Source organism: Solea solea, chromosome 8 (genome assembly GCF_958295425.1).
Source record: "Solea solea chromosome 8, fSolSol10.1, whole genome shotgun sequence".
In the NCBI taxonomy this organism is placed as follows: domain Eukaryota; kingdom Metazoa; phylum Chordata; class Actinopteri; order Pleuronectiformes; family Soleidae; genus Solea; species Solea solea.
The window spans coordinates 14,094,063-14,106,781 of record NC_081141.1 but is presented as its reverse complement, the minus strand read 5'-3'; the positions used below and the strand labels follow the sequence as shown (position 1 = coordinate 14,106,781).

Sequence of the window (12,719 nt, the reverse complement as noted above, 5' to 3'; positions counted from 1 at the left end):
CCTGTCAGATCCACACAACTCTGTGTTTCTCAGTACAACAGTGTTTTGTTCTTGTGTCTCACCAAAGGAATGGGGAAGTTTTAATGTCACTGCCTTCCTCCTTGGCTAACAAATGCAAAGGATCTTCAAAATGTTTCTTCCAATCCTCAAATCCCTGACACATACAGAAAACATCTCTCTGTGTGTGTATGCGTGCCATGAAGCTGCAGCAAGAGACTGTAGAAGCTCAGTTCTTGCCTGTTCTTACTTCCAGCAGCTTGTTTTTGCACTTTAAATTGTATCTGCTGAGAAACTGACTCAAAAATACCCTTAATGTCTGATTCACTGCTCTCCTTGTTGAGAGTGAGGGGAGCAGGGGTGACAATACTAGCAGACTGGACACACTGGAGCATTAAATGCATTTTATGGACATCATTACACACTTTTATTTGAGAATTGATACTATAGGCCAAAAAAAGAAATAGAGATTATTGAAAATGGAGGTCATGTACCACCACTACTACTACTACTACTACTACTACTACTAATAATAATAATAATAATAATAATAATAATAATAATAATAATAATAATAACAACAACAACAACAACAACAATAATAATAAGATGTACAGACAATTGTGCTAATTTATGATTTTTTTTAAATAATCGGCCAATTGTTACTTTATTCTCAGAAATGTGATGGATGCTACTAAATGAATTAAAACCTTAATGTTTCACCTATATTTCCTGTGTTAAATGCTTTAGTGAATATGTTGACAGACAGTCAATGTTGTTCAATGTATATTTATTGGAGTTACACAATGCTGTGCATGATGTTATTATTGAACTGTTGAGCTGTAAAATTATTAGGACATATACCAAGGCTATATTACAGATATTATGGAAGAACATATTAGAATGCAACAATACATGATGATCTAATCAACAACAATGTATTTGCTTTAATCTGAAGCTTAGCACACACACATACACACACCTGCTTACACTTACTGATTACTGACACTGATATTTAATTCTCAATTGGCAAATAAATCGTTGTTTTGCACTAGTCCTCGTCTTCTCTCCCTATTTTTGTTGCAGCCTAAGAGCCGGGTTGTAACACAGTTAACAGTTAACATTATATGCTTTTTCATACAATCCATATGAACACACATACACACACACACACACACACACGCTTTCAGGTAAAATAGCAGTACTTGGAAAAGTACCAACGCCATGATGTACGCCCACTTATATCAAGCGATGGGCGGGGCCTGGGGCCTGTGCGGGGCGTTTTGCAGCGTTGAGCACTGTAAAACGTGTGCGCATGCACTACTTGATGTTCCAGCACAGCTGCTCCCTCTGTACTCCCGACTGAGTTCAGGGAACGAACAGCGGACATAATATCTGTCACTGACCACGTCAGGACCGACACGAAAGCCTACAGTAGATGGGTTTATTATTACCACGTCACTTTCGCTCCCGTTTTTATCGCCCGGTTGTTGTGGATGGATTATAGTATTCCCGTGTCATCACATCACGCCACCCAGTCAGCAGCGGCAGCCATAGCTCGCTCGTGACGCCGGAGGTGAGTCTGTGCTTCCATTTCAATGGTTAGCTGTTCGCTATCAGTATGCTAAGCTAACGGGCTAACATGCTAGGCTAGTCAAGGCGAGTGGTGCGGTGTTTACTTGTATACTGGTAACGCTCAGTGTTTTTGTTTTGTTAGATAATTGGTCGTTCTATAGTTTTCAGCCGTTACGTTTGTTCTGGCTGTTACTCAACGATACTCTTTTACTGGAAAATAACCGAAATGTCACGGATTTCTCACCGAGTCACATTCATGACGGTGTACATTTGTTATGACCATTTAACAACAGTCGTGTTCTCAGGTTTGAGTGTCAGTTTGTGGGAAATAAAGGCAACACGCGGATTGGATATAAGTATCCGATATGACAGAAGTGCAGAAGGCAGCGTGGCGTTACATAATCATAACTCGTGAATGACGTTGGTAATATAAACCACTTTGTATTCGGTGCCAGTCTGAAGTTGGTTTGTTAGCTTTCCTCAAACTGCTAGGCTCTTACCTGAAAACGTGCCATTTGTTTTTTTTTTTTGTTTGTTTTAATGAATGTTGACATGAAATTGGACGCGTTAGGAATAAACTGCATTATCTGTCTGATAACAGCTGGTTATGGTTTGATCTGTTGTGTTAGTGTTGTTTTATATCATTTAATCTAATTTAGTGGCCCGATTGCAGCTTGCAGAGCAGTGTTACATGGTCTGTATTTTTCCAGTTAGCCAGTTAACTGCACCGTGTGAGTGAAGTGTAATTGGACACCTGTCACACCCCTCCTCTCTGACTCTACATGTGTGTCTCTACATGTGCTTTAACAGAATATAATACCATAGTCTTCCCCTACAATGGCGGTCTTTGGTCACCAGGTGATCGTTGCAGTCACAAGATCAAGGTAAGTTGCAGTGGCATGCATAAGAAAAACGTAAACAGACTGTAATTAACATGCTCCCAGTTCCAGACCAGTCTTTCCTGTGTTGGAGGAGAGGTGTCTCCTTTTCATAGAATCTGCAGTGAACATTTTCAGAGTTTCCCAATTCTCTCATTTCATACAGGATCTTGTTTTGTCAGAACAATAGACCATCACTTGGAGATTCAGTTTCTAATGATTTCAAAACAGCTAAAAATAAAAAACACACTGGTTGAAAAGGCTGCAAGTAGAGTATATTTGTGATTTGTAACTTAAATTTGTAACTGTAAAGAAATTACCTTATGATAACGTGAAGCACATGAAGCCCTAAAAAGCTTTTAACATGTTTCTATTAACTGAAATAATGGTCAGAATTGTATCATTGGTCAGTTGTATCCGTTCATCATCTACACACTTGAGTGCTACATTTGCACTTTATGTATGTCTTCTTCTCCTCCTGCAGAGTATTTTGTACTTATTAACTGTTTTTTCTTACCTCTGTCAACAGGGGATCATATTTGTTGTCTAAAAGGCACAGCTGTTCCTCTCTGTCCTCCAAAGCCTATCTCCACATTGACCCTCCCCGCCACGTCTTGTCCTCTTCCCCACTCAGACATTGCCGCTATGGCCACGCCCACTGTTACCGAGGCCATGCCCTCAGCCGTGGCCACAACTCTGCCCTGCTCGCCCGCTCTCTACACAGTTCAGGTGTCTGGCTCCAGGACATAAAGCAAGAAGACACCAAGCCCTCACTATCCGCTGCACAGGATGCTTCTTCAGCAGCTAAAAGGGACTCAACGTCCATCATTTCCAATTCTCAACCTCCATCAGCTTCTCCACCAGCATCTACCACCACAGCGGCCACTGTTTCTCCAATGCAGGAGAGGACAGTAGTGAAAAAGTCTGTGTATCAGAGGATTGTAGATGAGTTGAAACATTATTACAATGGCTTCCGGTTACTTGGAATCGACATTAACACTGCAGGGAGGATGGTGTGGAGGCTTTTACATGGACAGCTTCTTACACGCAGGGAGAGGAGACGGGTAAGAGAAATTGAATATTTATTGCATGTTATGATTATTCAGTTTTCTGAATATTAAATTAATACTTAATATTCCAAAAGTGAGCAAGAGCAGATGAGTTTCTGTCATCTCAAATAAGCTACAGAGCTGAGGCTATACTGTCTTATTCACTCATTTCACTGCAGGTCAGTGAACAAATATATTCAGTCCTCATAATCCTGAAAGAGGTTATTATTTCTTTATAATGACGACATGAGATTGTGATCTGCCAGTGTTTTCAAATAAGTATACTTTCTTTCAACTAAGTATTTTATGGCACAAGTGGTGCAAACGGATAAAGTAAATTTGCCACACTAAGTTTCTATCTTCTGAACACCACCTTTCAAAACAAGGAAAGTCAAAACAGTAATTTCATCAGATGGTTTTGTTTACAAAGTTCTTAATGATGAGATGCTCTTTACGATGAACCTTTGCTTCAAATTATCTAGTACATAAGTTGTAATGTTTTTGTGGCCTCAGTTTGAAAAGTTACTGGTAGATTGATAACTCAATCTCTTAATGTTGTGTCAATCACTGACCGATTGATGTATACATGTTTCAGTGTGATTATGCAGGCAGTCTTGAAGATTCAAATTGTGCACATGCCAATGTAAATTTATATTTAGGGCTATTTTTGATGAGTACTGACTGAGTTTCAGTGCTGGTGTAATGGATCTTACTAACTTGGACACTGAGTCATTGATTGATGACTGATGTCATGAATCTACCAGCTCATGTTATCACATTTTGTTAAATTATTAGTATATATTTTTCTCAAACATGTCATTTTGATTATCATGTGTGTTATTTTCTTCTGTGGTGTATATTTCATTAATTGTTTCTTTTACGCTAATTGCATTTGTTACATGACTGCTCTCTTTCTGTGTTTACAGCTGTTGAGGACCTGTGCTGACCTCTTCCGTTTGGTGCCCTTTATTGTGTTTATCATTGTTCCTTTCATGGAGTTCCTTCTGCCCGTTTTCCTCAAACTCTTCCCAGAGATGTTACCCTCCACCTTTGAGACAGAGTCCAAAAAGGCATGTGAACATGTGCACACAGACACAAACAAACCCTGCCTCCTGAATGACCTGTGACAGGGTTCATTTTGATTATGTAACTTGTGGCTGTTTTACTAAGAACCTTTGGCCATTCAAGCAGCTGACATTCATCTAATCAGGGCAATTACTCATGGACCTGTGACATAATATATGTTACACATTCTCTTCAAACAGTAATGTTGTTCCTCTTTTAGATAGGAAAAGCACTAAGTTTTTGGGGTAAATTAGGTCTTTCCTGGATGTACTGGATCATGGTTGAGTGATTCACAGAAATGCTGCCATGCTCCTGGACATCAGAAATGTCTGGCCCCTCAACATTTGACCTAAAGTCAATCAAAGGCAGACATATTTAAAGGATTGTTGAGGGTAAATTCGGTAAAAACGTACATTTATAAAATATAATATTGATTTCTGTCTTCTTGATAGATGTTATGAGAAATTTTACAATGATTATGTATTTCAAATACAGTAGATTTTTTTTTTTAAACTAAGCAGTGTCTCCTCCCCTCTCGTGCAGGAGGAGAAGCAAAGGAAGGGTCTAGCCGCGAAGCTGGAGCTTGCCAAGTTTCTCCAAGAGACCATCGCAGAGATGGCGAGAAGAAACAAGGCTAAAGCTCACACAGAGGATGAAACGCAGCGCTTCTCCACATATGTTCAAAAGGTATACTACAGAAACATTCTCAACATCTTATATGACCACAAACGAGTCAATTGTACCTCATCCAAAAACAGCATCCAGTGTTGATTGTGTTTTACACATATCTGTGTATCATTGGCAGGTCCGGGGCACAGGTGAGCAGCCAACCACAAAGGATATTGTTCGGTTTTCAAAGCTGTTTGAAGATGAACTCACGCTGGAGAACCTGGAGCGCCCCCAATTGGTGGCTCTGTGCAAACTGCTGGAGCTGCAGCCCATTGGCACCAACAACTTACTGCGTTTTCAGCTAATGATGCAGCTCAGGACCATCAAATCAGACGATGAGGTGAGATGAAGGCCTGGGACCTGGTTGTTTTTCAAGAATGTGATCAATTTAATCTTCAGAAGACAAACTAGAACTAGACAAAGGTATTGAAATGGTTAGGAGCACACAGTCCCATTTTTTTTCTACCGTAACATCAAACATTTTTTGTGAAATATTTTTTGTAGTATTCTGTGATGAATCAAGTCTCTGCAAACTGAAATGATATTGCTGTGAAATTATTATAATGTTTTTGGAGCATCCACAATCTAAAAGTATTGTGAAGTTTAAAAGTGTTCTTATCTTAAAGTTTGTTCAGTTCCTCCTCATATGTAGCTATCATGAAATTTCACACGTGCCACATTTGTATGGAAAACATACAACAGGGATCTCTAGCGTTTAAAACTGTTACTGCTATCCCATTTGAAATCATTGAAGGGTGTGGTTTTATTAGGTTGCCAGATTTTTTGGAAAATACAGAAGTAAGACATTGCAATTCTACCTAACTTTACACTGTGCTATGCTCAAGCATAACAAATCTCCCACTTACACTTACTAATGAGCTGCTCTTGGCTCATTCTGTGGTGTGGTGGTGGGTGACACAACAGACCAAAAACACCAAACCAAAACATAAACAGAGTTCACAGTCCTCTCATAAAAATTTGTTTCATGAATATACTTGTGGCGTCATTGTCTCACATCATGGTCATTTTATGTCTCAATATAATACATTTCTTAGATATAGTACCGTTGACCTTCTCCCTCTTCATGTCCTCACAGATGATTGCAGCAGAAGGTGTGGCAGCGATGAGTGTGTCAGAATTACAGGCAGCATGTCGTAGTCGTGGGATGAGATCTCTGGGTATTACCACTGATCAGCTACATCAGCAGCTGCAACAGGTGAGTAACTGAATGATATTTTTTAGAAATCCACAATTTCCGCCCCTTTAGAGGTGAACCCTTTACCCTGAACAGTTGATTTATTGTGCTTTGCTGTCCTTTCACAAATGTTCTTCTGCTCCATCAGTGGTTGGACCTGCACCTGAAGGAGAATGTTCCTCCATCCTTGCTGCTGCTCTCCAGAGCCATGTATCTGACTGAGCTCAAACCAAAACCCCCAGCCATCCCGCCTGTTCCTAAACTCGAGGTTTGATCTCTTACCTCCACATATTATACTTATGTGCTGATTAGAAAAACTATGTTGAAAGAACGGCTCATTTGATAATGATGATTTTCATAAATTAATCAACAGAATAAAAAAAACGTTGTGGGTTGAAAGGTCATTTTATTTACAGTCATATTTGATTAAGACAATAAGCAAACATGGGAATAAACCTAGCAGTTTACATGTTAGTTTTGTATTTTCATTCTTATTAGTAATACTACTTATGTTAAGATATTGAAATTACATTTAAATCTAATTTAAAAAAAACAGAATCTATGAATATGCCAATTTCATGTTAAATTGCTGGAGAAGACAGCATTTTAAAACTACAGCTTAGAGTCAGTTTTATCACTTGATTCTCAAAATATTGGACCACAATGTCTAGACTGCCAATATGAGCACATGATAAATACACGATTATCCTGCACAGGGAAAGTCACATGTGCACCACTTGTTTGAGCAGTGAGAGACTTAAACAAATACAGCCACGGACAATAAATAGACCCAAGCAGTTTGTTGGTTGCTGTCTTATCAGATGTTTGTTGTTGTTTTTGCAGAAAACGGCTCCTCCCCCAGTGGATAAAACAGAAGCAAGCACAGCCTCCGTCACTACAGACATGTTGACAGATACTGCTCTCATCATCAAAGACAGTTCGGTCAGTGCAAACACACAGCAGCATGACATGAGAAACTGTTTTGATGAGTCAGAGGAAAGTGCTGTCACTGCATTTCAGAATAGAACAGAGGCTGCATAACGGGTTTTAATTCCAGTCGAGTCTTTGGATATTTTCATGTTCTTAAGGGATCATAGATGTAGATGCATGTAGAATTAGAACTAAACTAAATACTCAAACAGAGAAAAGACAACGATGTTTACTAAAAACAACTGGATTGACCATTATGCTTTTGAAACACCTGTTGATTGTCAGTGAAGATGTGTTTTAATTTTTAATGACCCTATACAATAAAAAGTTGAGGGAGTGGTTGTTTAAAAAGAACCATAAAAACATTGTTGACTTTTACTCTTTTGTTATAGGTGGAGGAGCTAGGAGACAAGGCCCCTCTGGTCTCTGAAAAACCTCTTACACCTGCTGAAGTCCTGCAGGTGAGCACCCAGTGTTACTCAGACCAGCGGCAGCCATGAAAACCAGTACAGGATTTACTCCCTCATAATCAAGTTCTTCTTATAATTTCCATTCAATGTACACTAAGAGGTGTAATGCTGCCCTACACAGTTCGAACCTTTCCATCTGGTGTTCAGCCATTTGAAAGAATCTAGTTAATCGTTCCATTCTTTGATCATCATCATCACATGGCGAGTTAATCCCCAACAGTTGGACACAGCAGTTACTGATGGACATAAAGTACAGTGAGTAAAAGTAATGGAGACTGATTTAGAGAAAGAAAGGAAATGTGTTGAACGGAGGAAAAACTGTGATACAGAAAACAGAAAGAAGATGGAAACTGATGAACAGCAAGTTGCTCTGTGAGGTTTAAAAATAGCTGATAAATATAGACCTGTCACACAGGCGTCCAACTGAGTCTGTTTAATAACTGGTCATTTAACGAGACACTTCAAAGTCTGTTTGATATTGGTCTTTAGAAAAGCAGCACACATTTGTTTTTGTGTTTCTCATAGTCCGTCATGTAACTGTGGTTTATTCATTGATTTTTCTTATATATGGGTGTCATATTTTTTACTAAAATAGTAGTGAGTTAGATGACCAAAAAGTAGTGTTTTGTCTGCTCCCCGTCTGCTTACCAGGCTGTGGTCTAGGCTCGCCACTGGGCATGGGTGCACATGTATAACTAAAGCTAACCTAAGTGAGACATTGACTACCAGACCGTGTGATAATCATCTTCCCTTTAACTCTCCCCCTCTGATGCTGTAGGCGTCCTTGACTTCATATATTGGCACTTATGGGCAACTGGCCTGTCGCTAACATCAGTCTCCCCCTGAAGTTGTAGGCCTTGGTCTGTTGACCCGAGTAGCCACACTTTACTTGGTGTTCTTCATTCAGTTTTGCTATGGATATAGACAAAAAAAACTATTAGGTGAAGATTAATTCAGTCATGCTATTTACTTCACAACCAGTCAAATGACATACGACAGCCTGAAATGTGTGCATGACACTGTTAACATTAAAAATTTATTTGTTTCATGTCACTCAGGCTGATTGTCGGTGGGAAATACTGGATATTAAATTAAGCTCTTTGTTTCACAGGCTAAAGCGGCAACAGAAGTGTCCCAGAAGAGCAAGATGAGTGCCAATGGTGTTTGAAGAGAAGCAGGAACATCTGGACTGAAAGGGTGATGGAGCCCTGTCCTATTTAAAGCCCCTCTCTGTGTTATACCTTCTCCCCTCTTTGGACCAGAGGGAGAGGAACTGGTGTTTCAGGGATTTGGCTAATAGCAGATCACATAACTCATCCAGGAGTCCTATTGGCTTCTCATCCCTCTGTTAACACCAAGAAAGGTCTGCTGCTGCTGCTCCTTCGGCTCCGTCTTGGCAGCTGCTTCATCCAACCTTTTACCCTTTGCTTTCACTTTTGTGCACTCCGTTTGTTGTAACTCTCCATTCGAGCTGGACGAACCAGCCTGAAGTGTCGCAGGACCCACTGTCTGCTGCTGTGATGATGTGTTTGTCTGAGAAGTAATTCACAAACTGCCCTTGGCGGATTCTGATCAGTCATCTTATTCAGTGGTGTCTCCTTGCAGTCTAAACAGTCTCCTCCTCCTCCTGTAAATTTGTAAATATCTTGTATAGTTTCATCCCTGTCTCACCTCACAGTAGCAGCTCTGTACAGTTTGCTATGCAAAGGTCTTCAAACTAATTTACTTGAAGGGTTCTCCCTTTTCAGTTTTATTCTGTTAATATTTAGTTCAAGTTGAAAAAGACTGTCCAGTTTTTGGCAGAATACTTAGTCGCCGTCTTACCCAAACACCAAGAGACGCCACATTGTCAGCCTGCAGTTTAATAAAAAGCATACGGTTCAGTGGAAATGTCATAATGTTGTTTAGTTTGTGGGTGGACCAGCAGATGCAGACCGACCCTGCCTGTCAACACTGTAATGTAGTGTTGTTTCCTGCTGCTTCAACTGGCAAATGAAGACTGGGATGTGATTAAGAGAGTGGTCACTCCTTTTTACCGCAGATGTAAAACGCTGTCTGCTCCCACTATTAAACCACTGATTTCAATCAAAATTTATTTTATACGTACATATACATATATTTGTACAGTGTATGGATTGTGTTTTTAACACTACGGTGCAAATACCTCTTTGATTTATAAAGAGAAAAGTCTAATATCTATGAAGATACACTGTGCTACTAATGTGGAGGATAAGCTTTAACTCTGAAGCCACGGATGAGATTGATGTTATTTTTAGTATTGTGGCTCTAAAACAGGTAAATGTGTAGCATGATGACTAAGTCGCCCTAATTCCTTACTTTAGTAAGTGCTCATAAAAAAACTGTTTATGACCCCAAGTTGTTATTGGAAGGTTTACAATATAGATATGTGATCTCAATAATAGCTGTGTACAGTACAAATACAGTTTTGTGTGTTTGTTACCTTCTCATCTCCCTTTAACATTTGTTAAATATGGAGACATTTCATTGCAGCTGATAAGAGTTTTTGTTTCCACTATTTTCCCTCTACTATTTTTCCATCGCTACCTGCCTATGTGGTGGATGCTGTAAATGAGAATATTTTTTTAAGCGCATAAATAATTCGTAATGAAGATTTATAAGTTGAGTTAAAAGGGTTCATGTTTGCCTTCTTCCTTAACAGATTGTCTCCACTGTATTCTTTTTGCACTTTGGTTATTCAGTGTGTATTCGGTGTGTTTAAAAGATGCACCGTGACCCTCCCATTTTATCCACGTTTATACCCAAATCCAACTGAGTTGTGTCACCACCAGTGTTCATAAAAAAAAAAAAAATTCAGTCAGATGTTATTTTTATGGAGATTAAGAAAATATTAAAAAGAGAGGCAGAATTGTGGCTTTATTGTTTCGATCTGAGGTCACACTTAGAACATTTTCCAAGACTTTCCCCATATTTCCTTTTGGATTTGAAGTGATATTTGATTTTTTGCAGCTTATATAATAATTTCTCTACCACACAAATGGTGCTTTTAAAAGCCTTTCACTTCTCAGACCACAGCCTGCATCAGTGTTTGACATCCATCAGTGTTTTTTGTATGATTCTAATTTGCACATAAAGACAGTCTTGACAGAAAATGCTTAAAATATCACAAATGTCACAGAAGAAGAAGAGGTGGAGATGTTGGTGTTTAAGTAACTGTGCAATAGAAACAGACTTGACGAATAAATGAAATATGTGACACTTAACGTGTATTAATACTGATCTGAAACCAAGCTTCCTCAAGTTAATGAATAAACGACAAAGGTTCATGTGGTTTTGCTTTCTACATTGTTTGAATGTTTACTTTGTCATGTTGCACTCTCATTTGAAGCAGTTTAATTGCACCTGACTGGAAGATTAGTTCCACCAGGTTACTCACAGTACTCACATAACAGTCGTGGACATGCATGTCCATCAGTTTGTATTCTCTACTGCTGGTTTTCTAGAAATTGGCTTTAATGTAGCTGCTGGTGTTAGTGGTTGAAACTTAATCCAAGATATCTTTCGATTTCAATTTCAATAGAACTTTCTTTGTCCCCAATTTAAAAGGCACAGTGAAGCGGGCACACGTGTACACTTGTACAGTTATGTAAGTTGAACATTTTTTTAAAACAGAACATTGTACCACAAAGCAGTATATTTGTGTAAGGTGCAACCACAATAGAATATTAACATGAAGTGTATATAGTATATATGCTTTGTAATAAGTCATCTTAAATAACAATAAATAGCTAACTGGAGCAGCAAAGTGCATGTGGAGAAAAAAAATGGGAATGTGTTGAGGCATGTGTAATGGGGGGGGGGGGGGGGGGGGGGGGTTGGGTTTAGGAGCAGGACAGCTTGTACAAAGTCGAGTACAAAATGTAAAAAGTACAATGTAGATATCTTCAGTTAAGAATAATTAAACATCATGAACTTGAATTACTGTCATTATGATGTTATATCTGAATCTCGAATTAGAGATAATATTCTGCATAATAATAATAAACCCCATATAAAGTATAAAAAGTATGTTTGAATGTTACTAGTAAAAATGAAATTGCAGACACCTGTAACTAGTTCTGACAAGTAAAGACGTTGCAGATGATTAAAATAAGGACTCAGTCCTCATCATCTTCCTAAAGAGGTGTCAGAGTTTTGTGTGTTTGTTTGTGCAGTATGTGTTAAGAATTAAAGCTTTTATTTCCTGGTGTATGCTGTGACTCTGAACAAAGCGCGACATGGAAATTCACGTATGGTGAAAGCACAGCATAAGAATTGCTTGACACAGTTGATCAAACTGCAAACTTTGCTTTGTAAGTTCCCCCTTCAAATGCAAATCCTGCAGTTTTTCTGTTAGTTTGTCACTATGGGCTGCCCAAAGCACAAGATGGCCGCCTCTGTAAAGCATGGCCCTCGCCTAAAATACATAAAGAAGGCTTCAGAAAATAAACTCTTTTTACTTTATTTCTTTTATGAATCAGTTGTGGGTAGTATATGACATTTCTGCCAATAAATCCTACAAAATGTTCCACCAGACCTTTGTCCTTTTGGCTTATGACTTCAACCGGCCTGTACTTGTGCGTGTAAATCCAGACACGTGAATCCAGCCTTGAATGAAATTAAATAATGATGTGGTACAAATATAACTATGAATATCTTATATATAGTTATCAGTGCATATTAAATAAAACACACCAACAATGATCAAAGGAAGCTTTGTCAATAAAAAAGTCTGAAAGTGAACACTTGAGTTAGGTTAGGTTAAAGTATATTGTCCACAGTGTGTTAAACTGTCTTCGGCTCCAAGTAAACTCACAACAGAAATTGTAACTAAAATAGTTACATTTCTGAAATAATAATGCAATAATTCTGG

The 12,719-nt window shown here is 38.8% G+C and overlaps 1 protein-coding gene across 1 annotated transcript; it reads left to right on the top strand.

The window, feature by feature from the left end:
• Positions 1-1,310: 1,310 nt before the first annotated feature.
• On the top strand, positions 1,311-11,150 carry letm2 (leucine zipper-EF-hand containing transmembrane protein 2). Its single transcript, XM_058636743.1, has 11 exons — positions 1,311-1,573; positions 2,383-2,456; positions 2,980-3,514; positions 4,426-4,569; positions 5,108-5,251; positions 5,370-5,573; positions 6,330-6,449; positions 6,577-6,696; positions 7,272-7,370; positions 7,751-7,819; positions 8,940-11,150. The coding sequence occupies exons 2-11, from the start codon at positions 2,410-2,412 to the stop codon at positions 8,994-8,996; spliced, it is 1,539 nt and encodes a 512-aa protein (XP_058492726.1). The 5' UTR covers positions 1,311-1,573; positions 2,383-2,409; the 3' UTR covers positions 8,997-11,150.
• The last annotated feature ends 1,569 nt before the right edge of the window (positions 11,151-12,719 follow it).